The following is an 18327-nucleotide window of genomic DNA, read 5'->3' as shown; positions in this document are numbered from 1 at the left end:
CCGTTGTGGTCTTCACTTATATCTGGCTGTCCAGAGCTACTTAGTATCCTTCATTGATGCTAGTTGTGCTACGCCATGACCTCATTAGTGTTCTAGGCTCGCGTCTCTAGTCCGGTCTAGCCTAGGACCAGCACAGAACCGTCGTTGAGCGTTTATTCAACATTGCATCTCTGAATTGATTATTGCTAATATTTTGCTACCATATATAGCCAACCCAGCTCCACATATTTCTGCACCGTGTATACGTACGTTTCCCTGGCAATCGCTTTACACAATCTTCAGAGTTATTTGACACCGCTGGTTGCCTGTCACCACCTGCCGCATGGTAAGAACTTGTAAGATATTGATATTTGCTTTACTGTGAACACTTTACAACCACATCCTAGTAGTTCATAGGAACATTATTCTCGAATTTTGTTTCTTGTTTCTACTAATCATGACAGGTTCCGGAGATAGAAGTTCTTAGACGACGGACACATGATCACCATCACGAGAGTTGGGACAACACACACAAGCACATGGTCAGGTTATCTCTTTACCGTCATTTGAGGGTAGATTTAATCCTGCTATTTATCTAGCTTGGGAGCTTGAAGTAGAACAAGTTTTTAGTCACCATGACTTTTCTGAACTTGAGCGAGTACGAGCTGCCACTAGAGCATTTACTGGTTTTGCTTCTGTTTGGTGGAGTGTGCATTGTAAGAAAAACATTGATAACCAACCCACAACTTGGAAAGATTTGAAAGATGTAATGAGACCACAATTTTTCCCTCCTTACTATCGTCGTGAATTGCTTCGCAAATTTAAACAATTTAAACAAGCAACAACACTGTTCATGCTTACTACCAAGAGTTCGAATCTTATATGCATCATTGTGACATAGAAGAATCTGAGGATGATACAATGAATAGATTTTTTGGTGGTTTGAACCATGATATTCAGGCACGATTTCAGTATATTCGTCGTTGCATTACTGGTATGTATGTTCGTGCTTGTACCTTTGAGAGACAGTTACAGGAGAATGCATTGGGTGACTACAATAACTACTATTCTAGTTCATGCTCACCACCACCGCTTGGTTCCTCCACCTTTGCACCTACTAGAGCAGCCACACCTCAGATTGTGAGCGCGACATCATCTCAAGAGTATGGTACATTGCCATCATCCGTACCTACATCAGCTACATCTTTGCGACAAGGTAACTGTAAAGGTATTGATGATATAACTTCACATGAGAATGATGCATGCCTAGTTAACTTGAATACATCATGTGTTGAGTTACCTGTTGATTTGAGCGCATAACCTATTTTGGAGAATCATGTTACTGTCATGAATGCGTCATGTGATCAAACAACTGAAATATCAACAATTTTGAGTGCACCCAATGAATTAACTGTTGATGCAAAAGAACCAATGTTTAATCATTTTGATATGACCTCTAATCTTGGTGATGATTATGTGTCAAATGACTTATTGCATGTTTGCTTATTTAAGCATGTGGTAGCATGTAAATTTGATGCAAGTAAGGTTTATTCACCAATGTTGGGATGGTTTAATGATGAATATTGTCAATCTTTTCATATGAATAAGAGCTTCACTTATATGTGTAAACTGAGTTGCAATACTTTCATGCCTTCTACTTCTTGTGATAATATTTTGGCTTTATATTTTATTAACTATGAAAGTTACTCATGTATACATGTGTCATATGTGCAAAATCCACGGGAAGTACAAATGGATGACATATACATATACAACATGTACACCTTGTCTCTTTTGTTAGCCACATTTCAGATTAAGCAACGCCGAGGACGGCTTTATTTTCAAGAAGGGGAGGATGATGAGGACATGACTACCTTGGATACGACCAAAAATATTGCATACATGCATATTTATCAGGTGATTTCTAGTGCAAACTATTCAATAATTTATTTATGTTATCCAGAACAAAAATACTTCACACACTTTTGTGTTTTGTCTAATTGCAGGTGTATGGGACATTTGTACAATCCACATATGAAGATAGGGGAAAAGGAGAAGTTTAGGTTCTGTTCAAAATGACCTCTCGCGTCACTTTTGGGCCAAGAGAAGATAGAGTCCAAGTCTCTCACGTTCTGGATTCAGATTCGGACTGCACAGACATGCCTGACTCAAAACGCCAACAACTTTTTCATACGGACTCCAAATTGGGTGATTCTTTTTTTGTTGGAAAGTAGGTTTCATCCTCTTTCCAACCCAACTGGATTCACCTTTAAATTCGTCCGGAGCGTTGAGATATGGACGAAACAATCTGACGCTGCAGCAGAATCCGAGTCAAACAACAAGTCCAAAGGTGTTGCATCACCTCCACTTGGGCCCATGAGCCTTGTACGACCTAGGGTTGGTTTTAGGCTGCCTTGTGACGTCCTCCCACCTCCTTGGCCGCCTCCCCTTGCTCCTATATAAGTAGATCCATCTAGTAGCTTTTTCCTTGGGATTTGTTTAGTTAAAGTTAGCCATTGCAACTTCGTGTACTTCGTTTGTGTCCAACGACCAGACCAAGACCGCTTCCGGATCCCCACCTTTATCAATACTTCATCTATATTCGCAATATTCAGATTGCTTTATCATATTCTTGCTTGTTTTCGATTGCTTGCAGGAATAGACCTTCGTGGTCAGGTTGATCGTGCTCCAGCGTGGTCAATAACCTCTCGGAGTTGGTTTAGCGATTGCTAAGGCGCAACGTGGTGCACGTTTGTAGTCGGATCGTCAAAGTCATCTCCACCAAATCGATAGTTATCATCTCATCGAAAGATCGGGACACCCTCGCCTCTATCACGAAGGAACACCACAGTTGTCTTTGATAGGCGAAGGAACACCACAGTCGTCGGAATAGAGACGCTCAGTTCGTGGGCATGAGTAGGTTGAGCAAGCGCTAACCACCTCCTACCAAATCGAGCAACGCCCTCGTCCGCCCCCTAGCAGGCGGGACAACTGGCTAAGCATCACAGTTTGTCCGTCCCAAAATAAGTGTCTATTAACGGCACTTATGTCGTGCAAAAACACACAGATACCTAGCAAAGCGCTCCCCGCCTCCTGAGGTCTCAGTTCCTCGAAAACTATACCAAGAGCCTCCTGAGGTCCCAGTTCCTCGAAAACTGTACCAAATCGGGCAACGCCCTCGTCCGCCCCCTAGCAGGCGGGACGACTGGCTAAGCATCGCAGTTCATCCGTCCCAAAATAATTGTCTCCCAACGGCACTTTTTTTGGGATGGAAGGAGTACTAAGCATGGAAGAAATCCATGAAATAGGTTGATATAGGATAAATTTCACTGAACTTTTTGAATAATGCCCACATTCCTAGCAAAAGATGGCCACCTTTTTTGTTTTGTATTTCATTCAATGGAGTAATGTGACTGTAACACATTATATTCACAGGTAAAAATAAACCAACAACTGAACATTTTATACGGTAGAATCAACATACTCCCTCTATTCCATGACATAGTGCGCGTAGATTTAAAAAAAGTCAAACTCTACAAATTTTGATCAAGTTTGTAGGAAAAACATATACATCTAGAATACCAAATACATATAGGTACATCACAAGACATACTTCCATATTGTATATATTCGATATTATAGATATAAATGGTTTTCTTTATGAACTTGGACAAAGTTTATAAAGATTGACTTTTCAAAAAATCTATATGCACTACATTATGGAACAGTGGGAGTACTATGTCTTCGTGAAACACATTAAGCCAGAAAGGAAAAAGAACAAACATATTTAAGAAAACAAAATGCAGGAGAACAGAAAAAGAAAAATGGAAAAGAATATGAAAATGTAAGAATATAGAAAGGGGAAAATAAATAAAGAGAAACGAGAAGGGAAAAGAAAAGCATAAAACGCCGTATTGATTTACTAGCACCATTCATGCATAGCTTATGGAAGTTCTTCTACTTAAAAACATCACATGTTTTCTACTCAAAATAGAAAATACTCCCTCGGTACATAACAATAGATGCTGGTGAATGTACAAATGTGTTGACGGATATGTTCTACTACTAAAACCTACATGCAGAGCTACATGTACCAAGCAGAGATAATAATACAAGTATGAGGATGTCTGGTAAACTTGAAGTATCCACGCATATGGAGGTACGTCGAAACCTCACAGTACCCTAGACATACCTATCAATTCCTCAATTCCCAGTGCTATATATGTTCATCATTACTACCATGAGAATGCATCGCAAGCTCTTAGTACTGCTACCACAATACTATCGTAGATAAGTATTGCACATAGGCGATAGCCTGATACTATACAGCAGGATCTAGATGCAAAGGACATTGTCAATTCATCTGGCCATCAGCTAAGACCTCGCCACCACTGGATGAACCAACGATAGTTATCTCTGCCTTGACAATGCAGCACGACCGTACAAGGTAGCCACTGGATGGATCCCTGAATATGCTGAGTGGAATGAAGTTGGACCATCCCCAGCGACATTCGCCCGCAAACACCACAAGAGCTGCAACCAAAACTAGGTAAGATCATCTTCAAATAGGACATATCAGTCACTTCACATTGGTAGCAGCTAAGGTAAGAGCCGAACCTGGAGATTTTCTGGTGTAATGTTGCCCATGCTTTTGGTCCATGATGGATAAACTCAACTCAACCAGCTTTCCAGATTCAGGAGGGAGCTTGTCCGAAGCATCCATGCATAAGTACAAGGAGAGGTAACTCGTGCTGTACGGGTCACCACGAGGATAGATGCCAAGGTACCTGACATTAAACAGGTTAAATATCCATCAAGTTCTACACATGAGGGGAAAAACACTCCAGGTTTACCAGAAAAGGTGAATATATTGACAAGCATGTCCAGTGGTGACAAAATATAATTGAGTTCCCAGAAAGCATATGTCAGTAATTTGATAGGTTTAACACACTGGAATGTGTCAGTAATTTGATTGGTTTAATGCTAAGACAAACCACGAAATTAGTGATGTAACTTGGTATACCATTTATGTCCGTCAATTTCAAACATGGCGGAGCGGACAAAGTGCTTCAGATTCAATTCCAGAAAATTGCTCATGGTCAAGTGCAGTTCCTTGTGACGAATCCGTTCTTCTGGATGAAGAGGTTCTGAACCGTGGGAGCCTTCTTCTGAACCACAACAGCCTCCTTTTCATGAGGGAAGACATCAACTTTTAATATCTCCACACCAAAGACACAGCAATCACCAGCCAGAAAACCTGGTGATTTCAGTAGTTCTTTAAGAGGAATTAAGTGTTCTAACATTGAGTTTGTATTGTTGATATGGAACATGTAGCTAGCTGCATGTAGGTAAATGTTTGAAGATTAGAGAAAAGAATGATTAAAGCTGCAGATATTGCAATTACAGTATGCAAACTTAATTCCCAAAACGATAAAACCAGTTATGTTCCATGAAATATACCTGCTTAATTTTGAGATTTATAGACATAGAATTAAATGGAATTTATCTATCATGTCCAATGCAAATCAAAATTTAGGGACTTATATCTCAGGTGTAATAGGATGGATGCATGTGTGTGAAAAGCCAATATACAACACCTACCTTCAGATCCATAATTCAACCCATTTGAATGATTATATATTGCTAACACGAACATTGCCTCTACAGTGTAATCTGGCTCCAAGTCCAAACTTCCTACGCTCAGGCCAAGAGAAAGAGCAACATATGGAGCTACAGCGAAGGATTTTGTATGTGATGGAGTGACTCGCAGAAACCTAGTAAATGAATTGAGGAGCAAAAACCATGTCAGTCAAGAAGTCATAACTGAGGTAAGAAAAAACATAACTATTCCACTTCATGCAACCTATGAAGCTTCAGCTTCCGACAGTTCCCTAATGAGTTTGTGGCTGCTACTTGCTAATTTGACTCCATTAACATTCGGGAAAAAATTGACTTAGTTGAATCAGTTTATTTTTTGACTAATCCACTAAATAACTGTACACGGATAACAAATTATCCACCCAAAAGAAACAAATACTTTTTTTTTCAAGAAAACGCAAAGGACTCTTTGCGTTCCATTTCATTAAAAAGATGAGAAGATACAGTCCTCCTAGGAGGTGGGGGAACATATACATGTGAGGTAAAGTGCAGAAAAGCCCCTTACACAATGGGGATGTACAGAAAGGAACTATACACATCTAACACCCCCCCCCCCCCTCAAACTCATGGTGGATCAACAACACTGAGTTTGGAGAGAAGAAAGCTATGCTGCGCTCGAGTTTGTGCCTTCGTGAAGAAGTCCGCCAACTGTAACTCAGAGGGCACATAGTTAAGAGCGAGAGTCTGATCCTGCACAGCAGCACGCACAAAGTGGGCATCCACACCTATGTGCTTGGTGAGCTCATGCTTCACCGGGTCACGCGCAATACTGATAGCACCGGTACTGTCTGACAGTAACGGAGTCGAGGTAGTAGCAGACACACCAAAATCCTCAAGTAACCACCGTAACCAGATCACCTCAGCCGTCAACATAGCCATGGCTCGCAACTCATCCTCTGTACTCGAGCGTGAAACTGCAGTCTGTTTCTTTGTCTTCCAGGCAATAAGAGAGCCACCAAGGAAGACAGAGTAAGCAGACAGCGAGCGTCGATCAGAGGGATCACTAGCCCAGGTAGCATCAGAGTAGGCCTGGAGCTCAAGAGAGCTGGAGCGGGGAAAGAAGAGGCGCTGAGAGAGCGTGCCACGAAGATATCGTAGAACACGGAGGAGGTGACTATAGTGGACAAATGTGGGGGCTGAAACGAACTGACTCAGGATGTGGACAGGATAGGAAATGTCAGAACGTGTAACAACAAGGTGGACAAGGCTGCCAACGAGGTGACGATAGCGAGTGGGATTAGGAAGAGGGTCACCATCAGAGGCACGAAGCTGAATGTTGAGCTCCATAGGAGTCACAACAGTGCGCTCATCACCGAGAGCAGCGCGAGCAAGAAGATCCTGAATATACTTTTCTTGGGATATGTAGAAGCCATCAGAGGTCGAGGAGATCTCAATCCCAAGAAAATAGCAAAGTGGACCAAGATCAGTCATAAGGAACTGGTCGCGAAGGCGAGCCTTAATAAAGGCAATATAGTCAGAGTCGTCACCAGTGATGATCATGTCATCAACATAGAGAAGGAGAAGAGTCCGACCACGAGGAGACGTGGAACAAACAGCGCGGGATCATGATCACTGGGCAAGAAACCAGCGGCAGTCACCACAGAGGCAAAGCGCTCAAACCAGGCACGAGGGGCCTGTTTAAGACCATAGAGAGAGCGGCGAAGTCCACAGACCATGCCATCAGGAGCATAGTACCCCGGTGGTGGCTGCATATAAACCTCCTCACGCAACTCTCCATTGAGAAAGGCGTTCTGGACATCAAATTGAGAGATAGACCAATTGCGAACAAAAGCCACAGCAAGGAGAGTGCGGACAGTGGTCATGTGAGCCACAGGAGCAAATGTCTCATCATAATCACGTCCCTGCTCCTGCTGGAAACCACGGGCCACAAGACGAGCTTTGTAACGCTCAAGAGAACCATCGGAGCGAGTCTTAATCTTGTAGACCCACTTGCAAGTGATGGGACGAACACCAGAAGGAGGAGAAACCAGATCCCACGTGCCATTGCGCTCAAGTGCCGCAAGCTCCTCGGCAATCGCAAGCTGCCATTCAGGCTGAGTCATGGCAGCCCGATAGGTGGTGGGTTCAACAATGGCAGAGAGACCATACCGGTCAGGAGAATAGCGATCAGGTGGGGGACAAGGCCTAACACGAAGGTTATGAACCGGTGTAGGCGTGAGAGGTGGAGCACCTGAAGTAGAGGGCACATCAGTGGGATCATCCATAGCACGAGGACGACGAGTGTAGTAGTGAGGAAAAGGGGAGTGAGGGCGAAAGACTGGAGATGAAGGTGGGGAGGGAGATGACGACGGAGGGGATGGTGGTACTGGTGGTGTAGGGAGACTCATCGGGGGAGAGGATAGAACAGGAGGCACAGAGGGAGATGTGTCGGGAAGGAGAAGTAAGGAAATATCTTCCACGGAAAAGCTCGAGGAGGAGGGACGCGGATAGTAAGAACGAGACTCATCAAAAGTCACATCACGCGAAATGCGCAGTCGGCGACCAGCAGAGTCCCAACAGCGATAGCCCTTGTGCTCATCACTGTAGCCAAGGAAAACACACTCAACTGACTGAGCAGTCAACTTGGTTCGTTCTCGCGGAGCAAGAAGAACATAGCACACGCATCCAAACATACGAAGAGCGGAGTAGTCAGGAGAGCGACCAGAGAGACGCTCCATAGGAATACCGCCCTTCAAGGCAGCCGATGGCTGAATGTTGATGAGGTGTGTGGATGCGGAAACAGCCTCAGCCCAAAAATGAGGTGGAAGAGAGGCGGCGATCATCATCGCCCGAGCCGTCTCAAGCAAATGGCGATGTTTGCGTTCAGCAACGCCATTCTGAGCATGGGCACCAGGGCAAGAGAATTGGGCAAGAGTACCCTGCTCCGCAAGAAAACCACGCAACATGTGAGAGATATACTCTCCAGCTGAGTCAGTGCGGAAGACACGGACAGGCGTGGAAAATTGAGTGAGAACCATGGCAGCAAAGTGCTTGTATATGGGGAGAACCTTGCTGCGAGATTTCATGCAATAAAGCCAAGTGTAGCGAGAGAAATCATCAACAAACAGAACATAGTAGCGGTGACCCCCTTTGGAGTCAAAAGGAGCAAGACCCCATACATCAGAATGAACTAAGTCAAAAGGACGTTGAGATACAGACTCACTGGTAGGATAAGGTAACTGGATCTGTTTGCCAAGCCTACAACCATCACAATGCAACGAAACATCACCAGAGACAGACCCTAAGACGCCTTGGTGTACTAATGAGGACAAGCGAGAGCCACAGATGTGACCAAGTCGATGATGCCACTGCTGGAAGGACGCGGAAGAGGAGGCAGCAAGAGCATGTGAGCTGGCGGATGTGGTAGCAGCGGAAGGAACACAAAGCCATTCAACCTCCCAAAGGCCCTCAGACTCACGGCGCCGAGGGCCAGCGCCAACCAGAGCCTGAGTGCGATGATCCTGAACAGAACAAGAGTCGGCATCAAGAATGACACGACAGCCAGAATCAGTAAGTTGGACAGCGGAAAAGAGATTCATGGTAAGACGAGGAACATGAGAAACACTAGGAACCGAGAAAGACGGAGTGGAAAGGATACCACGACTAGCAACAGGAAGAGGTGTGCCATCGGCAGTGAGAACATTAAGAGGAAAATCAAGAGGTCGAAGAGAAGATAAAGCAGAAGAATCAGAAGACATATGAAAAGAAGCTCCAGAATCCAGAACCCACGAGGATGTACCTGTCTGAGTAGGGTCCAGCTGGGGCGGAGTGGTGGTGGCTGTCACAGCGGCAACAGAACCCGTCGAGGAAGAACCAGATGAGGCCAACATGCGCTTGAGCCGCACAATATCCTGGTCGGTGAGCGACGAAGGCGAGGAAGACACACGAGTCCCACTAGAAGAAGAGCGCTTCAGGTCTCTCTGCTTCTTGTGACAATCTGACTCTGGGTGACCTGGCCTGTTGCAGTAGCCACAGAAGGTGTGCGAGCGCGACCGACCCTCCCGTGAAGGAGGGTGAGCCGCCCCCCTGGAGGTGTGGGCAGGAGCGGTGGAGCGGTGAGGTGAGTAGAAGACACAGGAGCTCGAGCAGCAAGAACAGTGAGAACGATAAGCAGACCAGCAGACCGGAGGCGTGTCTCCTCAGCACGAAACTCTGCAAGCACCTCCGAAATAGGAACACGACCACGAGCAAGCAGATGAGCACGCCGAGGCTCAAACTCTGGACGAAGGCGAGATAGGAACTCGTGGAGACGATGAAACTCCAAGTCTGACCGCACAGTCTGGCAACAGCGGCAAGTACCACAAACCACAGTACTGAGAGAGTCAAGCTGACGCCAGATGGCAGAGCTCTGTGAGTAGAACTCATCAATAGAAGAGTCACCCTGCTGAAGAGCATGCTCCTGACGCACCACAGATAGGTAGAGAGCATCACCAGATGGCTGATATCGCTGACAAAGATAGGCCCACATCGCAGCAACAGTACCGAGACCCATGAACTCAGACGCAAACTGAGGCAAGACACTCGCGGTGAGAATAGCAGCCGCTCGAGCATCATCGTTGCACCACTGAGTGTAAGCAGACAGATCATTCCGGTAAACAGAAAGAGCATCTGAGTAAGCGGATACCTGCTGATCATAAGCATCCACCGCAGCAGCATCAAGGGCCTTGGCTGCATCCCGATCAGCCTGAGAAGCTTCAGCAGCAAGAACAGGCGGGACCGGCGGGATAGGAGCCACAGGAGCAACAGGGCATGGCGGACAGGGGACCTCGCCAGAGAGAAACGCCCCACAGGAGAAGACCGCACATGTGGATGCGCATGAAGCCCACAAACTCAGCAAAGTTGGTGCCATCGAAGATCACCGTGCACCTAGGAACAGCCACATATCCGGAAGACATGGCAAGCTCTCTGTCTTTTTTTACAAGGTCAACGTCACAGGGCAAACAGCCCGAGCCCCAGCCAGAGAGCCTGAGCGCCCGCAGCCAGGCGGAGTGAGAGAGGCAGCCAAGCACGGGCCGGATCCAAGGCGCTTCGAGGGAGGCAGCCACGCAGCAGGGCCACGGGTCAACGGCCCGGGCAAGCGAGCGCCCCCGCCCTCACTCGAACCAGAGTAACGACGGGAGCGGCAGGGGTGGTGTGGCGGCTTGAGGCAGGGCTTCGGCAGCCCGGCGTGGTCCAGCAAGTCAGGAACGGCCGGATCCGGCCGCTGGAGACCGGTTCCCGGCGAGCCTGGCAGCGAGCGGGCCGGAGAAGCCAGATCCGGGAGGAGGAGCCAGAGCAGGTGCGGCTGACCGGGAAGAGGCGGCTGTGACCGGGCTGGAGGGGCGGGTCCGGATCCGCGACGGTGAGGGCTGGACGGAGCTGCTCGCCGGGACCGCCGGCGGCTTGAGGCAGGAGGCGACGGATCGGGAGAGGGGCTAGCACGGAGTTGCAACGTGCGGGAGAGAGGGGAACCTAACATCTGATACCATGTTGGATAAACAACAACTGTCTTTACTGAGGGGCCAAAGGCCAAAACATATACATGTGAGGTAAAGTGCAGAAAAGCACCTTATACAATGGGGATGTACAGAAAGGAACTATACACATCTAACAGGGGTTACATGGGTTAGCACCCTATCAGTGAACATCCCAGTCAGTGGGAAGGACTACCCTGAGGCCCAATGCGCCGGCTTGTGCCCAACATTTGGCTTCGGCCTTAATCCTATCTACAAGTGTGTGAACCGAGGGGCGCGCATTCTCGAAGACGCACTCATTCCGCTGCTTCCAAATACTCCCTCTGTTCCATAATACTCGTCGCGGTTTTAGTTCAAATTTGAACTAAAACCGTGACAAGTATTATGGAACGGAGGGAGTAATATTTTTTTGAGGGAAATAAATAAGTGGTTGCTATGCATTACATAAATTAAACATATGGCACTTTAATAATGCATACCACTTATGCCCAAAGGAATGAAAAAGGGCAGAGTTAGTTGGTATAGCTCCCCTCTCAAGCAGAACCGAGAAGTCATGAATCTTCCATTTGAAGCATGGGTCATGTGTCTTTCCCAGCGGTGCAGGAGCTGAAATTTGCACAAGAGCAACAAACAAATTACAGGACAGAAAAAAGAAAGAAGTTTGTGCCATGAGCAAATTCAGTTGCATGTTGCAGTTGCACAAGCAGGCTACATTACTCCTTTTTAGCAAATTACTAGAATATCACCCTACAGAAAACTTTAAGAAGCAGAAAGGTTCTCTATGTACATGAAGAAATAGCACTATGTTTTGTAATCATCTGAATAAAAATCAGCATACTGTGTGTAGTGCTAGTTTTGGCGGTGATTACATGTTGCTCCCTAATAAGGCCCCTTCCAGGAAAAAATTGGCAAAATGCGACTCTTCTGTCTGGATTACCTTCGTCAAATCCCTCCCCTTTGGGCGCCCATGTTGTGTCCTCTCCTCCTTGAGATGAATGGTCAGCTCTTGCTCTTTGCTGAGATGAATAAAAGAGCCCCGTCTTTCTTTTCACTTTTCAGAAAAATGTTCTTGAACAAAATTATTTATGACAAATAACTTTTAATTTATCTACTTGCTTGTTTTTTCAGAAAAAAAGAGTTCAGTATTCATGACAAGACTGGTATTTCACTAGCTCCACAATTAGGGAACATAATTGTCACTGCCTCAGGCCTAGAATTCTAAGACTGCAACAATTCTGTTGAACAAAAAATCGCCTTTCCTTTGCGGTTTTGCATATAGAAGGCATAATCTGCATTACAACTACAAATTGACAAGAACTTCTATGAATTGCATGCATATACACATACATGCTGAACGTGTGGTGAAGGAGTTGCCCATGACTCTGCCTTTCCTCTTCACTTTTCCTCTGCAAGTATTACTAACTACTCCCTCTGTAAACTAATATAAGAGTGTTTAGATCACTACTTTAGTATTCTAAATGCTCTTATATTAGTTTACGGAGGGAGTACTAAGCATCGTAACATAGTGCAGAGCAGGGAACATAAATAAGCTTAAAAGGCAGTGCTAATCATGTTCAGATTATCAATGCCAAGTGAATATCAGAGAAAAACAACATAGTTGCATGGCATTAGAAATATTAAATTTCTCATGAACAAATACCACAGAAACCTCCTGCTCAAATTTCTCGACTACAGCACAAGACAAGGTAAACTTAGGGGGAAAAAGAACTCTAGGGTTAACATGGGGAGAAGCGGGGAGAGGGGCTTGCGTCGTCAGTGCTTCTTTTCTTCGATATCTATAGTAAACAACTTGGATATTATCTGGACAAAAGATGACACCGTCTGATCAAGAAACAGTAATCAGACTTGAGCAAATACATGCCTAGAGGGCCAGGACATGGCACAACGCTACCATATTTGTTAGAATGCCCTAAACCTATGGTTGTCGACAACTAGTAGGAAGAACCTGGCTACTTAATCCTCAATACATGTATTGATTTTGTCGCACAACAATTGTCTATCCCTCAACAAAATACAAATACGAAAAAGGAGCTCCTTTCATCCTGGCTGATTTAAGCAATTTTGCCTAATCAAAGTGACAAATATAAGGCTCGATTGTCCCTGTCGGCTATAGGACAACAAGTATTTTTGCCTAGGAGACGTGTTGTATCACTGCTATCACAGATGATCCATGGTGCACAACAATGTTGTTTACCCGACACATCTACTTCTGACGACAAAAGGTGTATACTCCCTCCGTTCCTAAATATAAGACCTTTTCGAGATTCCAATATGGACTACACACAGAGCAAAATGAGTGAATCTACACTCTAAAATATGTCTGTATACATCCATATGTAGTCCGTATTAAAATCTCTAAATGAACTTATATTTAGAAACGGAGGAAGTATATGATATCGATTGAATGCACAACATATATATTTTAGTCACTACAAGTAAGGATTAGTGTGCTACCGTAAACCATATATCGCAGTTCAGCTCTAACGTAGAATCAAAAGTTTCCATGCAAAGAGTATTTTATGTTTCTTTTCAGTCTACAACAAACGTAATCAAGATCCATGTAAACGTCAAACAATAGAGGCGGGTAAATCATGGAATGGCTCCTTCCTCTTTTGCTAGCATGCTCTATAATCGCTCCTCCTAATGCATCATACGAAACAAGCAAAACTTCCCTAATGAAGAGGCGAGGTATACACCAGTACATACGCCATAAATATTTCGTGGCGGACCATGCTGAAGAATTGAACAAATCCACCTCTATTACCACATAACGCAACCAACAAAATTTTGTTCCAGCACTTGGCCATGGCACTAAAGAATCAGGTACCAGATGTAAGCAGAGACACACCTGCCGCAGGCGGGAACAAACGCCAGAGGGGAGGGGCGGGGGAGGAGGACACTGCCTTCTGACGGGCGTCCGGAGGGAGAGGGAGAGGAGGCGGAGGGGGAGACGGAGACGGTAGGGCAGCAAGTGGCCGAAGGGAGAGATCGCCGGGGGTGGGGTGGGGGACTCGGATCCTACGCGTTCACGTATGTGGCGATCGGGGTGGAAACATGCCTCATTATTTATTTATTTATTTTTTAGATTAACATGCCTCTTTTTTGTTTGAGAAACTGATTAGCATGCCTTATTTTTTTAAACACACATGTAACTTTATTCATAGAGGGTGTTTGTTTTCAGGGACTTATTGGTTTAGGGACTTAAAAAAGTCCCTATAAGTCCCATCTAAACCAAACAGGAGGGACTTATAGGGACTTAAAGTGGGCATTTGAGACTTATGAAAGAGAGTCTTATAGGGACTTATAGTTGTAATATGGTCTTATAGGGACTTATAAGTCCTAGAACCAAACAGGTAGGGACTTTTTAGGGGCTTGGGACTTATAAGTTGGGACTAAAAAAAAGTCTTAGAACTTATGAACCAAACAGGGCCATAGTCATAACAATTACAGGTATACTGATTTAGACCTAAGATCCAAAAAAATATAAAGTAACTCTTATAACTAAGAATTATAATGAAATCTCTTAAAAACACTTTCTTCACGGCGTCAATCTCTGCTTGAAGAGATACTCCAAGGACTTCGGTAAAGAGGTTGTAATTGGACTGGAGTAACAATGTTGTCACTCTTTCACCCGCATTACCAATAATGATTTTTGAAAGCGACTTGAGTCGTCCGTCCAAAAAGATGGAAAGTCTTGATCGATGAACGTACTTGGGCCGGGGATGATCCCTAAAAGTGCAGCCCGTCGAATCACTATATCTTTACCAGGGTGTAGATGAAAGATTTCACCTCCACAAAGAATCAAACCAACAAAAAGGCTTGACACAACAACATAAACATCATATCTAAATAATTGAGTATGTGAGGACAGAAAACTCTGTAATCTCATGGCACCGCCAAAAGAACGAGAGGAAATTTATTATCACAAAACTATAATGATCACTAGACGATGGCGAAGAACATAGAGGTCTTGAAGATACGAGGTCCCCCCATCTCTCAGCGCCAAGATGGCAGCCGGAGGCAAGGGGACCTAAATTTCTCAGATAACGGCGGCGGCGGCGGCACGAGAAACCCTAACAATATTTTTTTAATAGCGATTAACATGCCTCATTTGTTTGAACGGGATCCCCCAGGCCTAAATCTCTACTAGGTGGAGAATCCACGGGCCGGATCAACCCCGGGTAGCCCACCAAGGCCTTGTTTGGTTAATCTCCTTACCAAGGGGTTTGAAACGGAAAACTAGGACTCATGTATGGGCGAAACAATCAAACACGTGAAATTCACCAATATGGGGGACGATCTGGAGCTTAAGCTGTCCTGCCAAGATTAAAATTTTCCTTAGACTAATTTTGTTAGAATCGCTACCATATCGGTTGACTTTGGCTACCAGACATAAATAGTCAGTGGGCAATGTCCTACATGCGGTATAGGAACGGAGGATACCAAGCACCTGTTATTCACTTGTCCAAAAGCTAAAGAGGTATGATGGTTACTGGATTTGGACTTTGCTATTGATAAAGCATGCGTTGTGTATCATGCGGGAGAAGTTGTGCTAGAATATTTATTGCTACAACCAGCTAAAGAATGTGTGGTCTGTTGGGAATCGTAGCATAATTTTAAAATTTTCCTACGTTCACCAAGATGCATCTATGGAGTCTACTAGCAACGAGGGGAAGGGAGTGCATCTACATACCGTTGTAGATCGCGAGCGGAAGCGTTCCAATGAACGTGGATGACGGAGTCGTACTCGCCGTGATCCAAATCACCGATGACCGAGTGCCGAACGTACAGCACCTCCGCGTTCAACACACGTACGGTGCAGCGACGTCTCCTCCTTCTTGATCCAGCAAGGGGGGAGGAGAGGTTGATGGAGATCCAACAGCACGACGGCGTGGTGGTGGATGTAGCGGCTCTCCGGCAGGGCTTCGCCGAGCTTCTGCGAGAGAGAGAGAGGTGTTGCAGGGGAGGAGGGAGGCGCCAAAGGCTGTAGTATGCTGCCCTCCCTCCCCCCCCTTTATATAGGCCCCCCTGGGGAGTGCGCAGCCCTAGGAGATGAGATCTCCAAGGGGGGGGGGGGGCGGCGGCCAAGGGGAAAGGGGTTGCCTTGCCCCCCAAGGCAAGGGGGAACTCCCCCCCTAGGGTTCCCAACCCTAGGCGCATGGGGGGAGGCCCAAGGAGGCGCCCCAGCCCACTAGGGGCTGGTTCCCCTCCACTTTCAGCCCACGGGGCCCTCCGGGACAGGTGGCCCCACCCGGTGGACCCCCGGGACCCTTCCGGTGGTCCCGGTACAATACCGATAACCCCCGAAACTTTCCCGGTGGCTGAAACAGGACTTTCTATATATAATTCTTCACCTCCGGACCATTCCGGAACCTCTCGTGACGTCCGGGATCTCATCCGGGACTCCGAACAACTTTCGGGTTTCCGCATATATATATCTCTACAACCCTAGCGTCACCGGACCTTAAGTGTGTAGACCCTACGGGTTCGGGAGACATGCAGACATGACCGAGACGCCTCTCCGGTCAATAACCAACAGCGGGATCTGGATACCCATGTTGGCTCCCACATGTTCCACAATGATATCATCGGGTGAACCACGGTGTCGAGGATTCAATCAATCCGTAGCAATTCCCTTTGTCAATCGGTATGTTACTTGCCCGAGATTCGATCGTCGGTATCCCAATACCTTGTTCAATCTCGTTACTGGCAAGTCTCTTTACTCGTACCGCAATGCATGATCCCGTGACTAACGCCTTAGTCACATTGAGCTCATTATGATGATGCATTACCGAGTGGGCCCAGAGATACCTCTCCGTCACACGGAGTGACAAATCCCAGTCTCGATCCGTGCCAACCCAACAGACACTTTCGGAGATACCCGTAATGCAACTTTATAGTCACCCAGTTACGTTGTGACGTTTGGCACACCCAAAGCACTCCTACGGTATCCGGGAGTTGCACGATCTCATGGTCTAAGGAAAAGATACTTGACATTGGAAAAGCTCTAGCAAACGAAACTACACGATCTTTTATGCTATGCTTAAGTTGGGTCTTGTCCATCACATCATTCTCCTAATGATGTGATCCCGTTATCAATGACATCCAATGTCCATAGTCAGGAAACCATGGATCAACGAGCTAGTCAACTAGAGGCTTACTAGGGACAGGTTGTGGTCTATGTATTCACACATGTATTACGATTTCCAGACAATACACTTATAGCATGAATAATAGACTATTATCATGAACACAGAAATATAATAATAACCATTTATTATTGCCTCTAGGGCATATTTCCAACAGTCTCCCACTTGCACTAGAGTCAATAATCTAGTTACATTGTGATGAATCGAACACCCATTGCGTCCTGGTGTTGATCATGTTTTGCCCTAGGGAGAGGTTTAGTCAACGGATCTGCTACATTCAGGTCCGTGTGTACTTTACAAATATCTATGTCTCCATTTTGAACACTTTCACGAATGGAGTTGAAGCGACGCTTGATATGTCTGGTCTTCCTGTGAAACCTGGGCTCCTTCGCAAGGGCAATAGCTCCAGTGTTGTCACAAAAGAGAGTCATCGGGCCCGACGCATTGGGAATCACCCCTAGGTCGGTAATGAACTCCTTCATCCAGACTGCTTCCTGTGCTGCCTCCGAGGCTGCCATGTATTCCGCTTCACATGTAGATCCCGCCAGGACGCTTTGCTTGCAACTGCACCAGCTTACTGCTCCTCTATTCAATATATACACGTATCCGGTCTGTGACTTCGAGTCATCCAGATCTGTGTCGAAGCTAGCGTCGACGTAACCCTTTACGACGAGCTCTTCGTCACCTCCATAAACGAGAAACATATCCTTAGTCCTCTTCAGGTACTTCAGGATATTCTTGACCGCTGTCCAGTGTTCCTTGCCGGGATTACTTTGGTACCTTCCTACCAAACTTACGGCAAGGTTTACATCAGGTCTGGTACACAGCATGGCATACATAATAGACCCTATGGCCGAGGCATAGGGGATGACACTCATCTCTTCTATATCTTCTGCCGTGGTCGGGCATTGAGCCGTGCTCAATTGCACACCTTGCAATACAGGCAAGAACCCCTTCTTGGACTGATCCATACTGAACTTCTTCAATATCTTGTCAAGGTATGTACTCTGTGAAAGACCAATGAGGCGTCTTGATCTATCTCTATAGATCTTGATGCCTAATATATA

The 18327-nt window shown here is 45.9% G+C and overlaps 1 protein-coding gene across 1 annotated transcript; it reads right to left on the bottom strand.

Moving 5' to 3' along the window:
• Positions 1-3971: 3971 nt before the first annotated feature.
• Positions 3972-14127, bottom strand: LOC109733361 (ubiquitin C-terminal hydrolase 12). Its single transcript, XM_040402024.3, has 7 exons — positions 13960-14127; positions 12028-12106; positions 11570-11696; positions 5581-5753; positions 5003-5165; positions 4597-4766; positions 3972-4512 (listed from the first exon to the last, which is right to left on the bottom strand). Exons 4-7 carry the CDS (start codon positions 5633-5635, stop codon positions 4334-4336), a joined length of 567 nt encoding a protein of 188 aa, XP_040257958.1. The 5' UTR covers positions 5636-5753; positions 11570-11696; positions 12028-12106; positions 13960-14127; the 3' UTR covers positions 3972-4333.
• Between the last annotated feature and the right edge of the window lie 4200 nt (positions 14128-18327).

This window comes from Aegilops tauschii, chromosome 1 (genome assembly GCF_002575655.3).
Source record: "Aegilops tauschii subsp. strangulata cultivar AL8/78 chromosome 1, Aet v6.0, whole genome shotgun sequence".
Classification (NCBI taxonomy): Eukaryota; Viridiplantae; Streptophyta; class Magnoliopsida; order Poales; family Poaceae; genus Aegilops; species Aegilops tauschii.
The sequence above is the reverse complement of the archived record's forward strand: the minus strand, read 5'-3'. Positions and strand labels throughout refer to the sequence as shown.

Coding starts and splice junctions, on each gene's coding strand:
- LOC109733361 (XM_040402024.3), bottom strand. CDS start 5,635: ATGTTCGTGTTAGCAATATATAATCATTCAAATGGGTTGAATTATGGA. Junction 5,166..5,580: donor GTTGAATTATGGATCTGAAG/GTAGGTGTTGTA, acceptor CCTCATGAAAAG/GAGGCTGTTGTGGTTCAGAA. Junction 4,767..5,002: donor GAAATTGACGGACATAAATG/GTATACCAAGTT, acceptor GTTTAATGTCAG/GTACCTTGGCATCTATCCTC.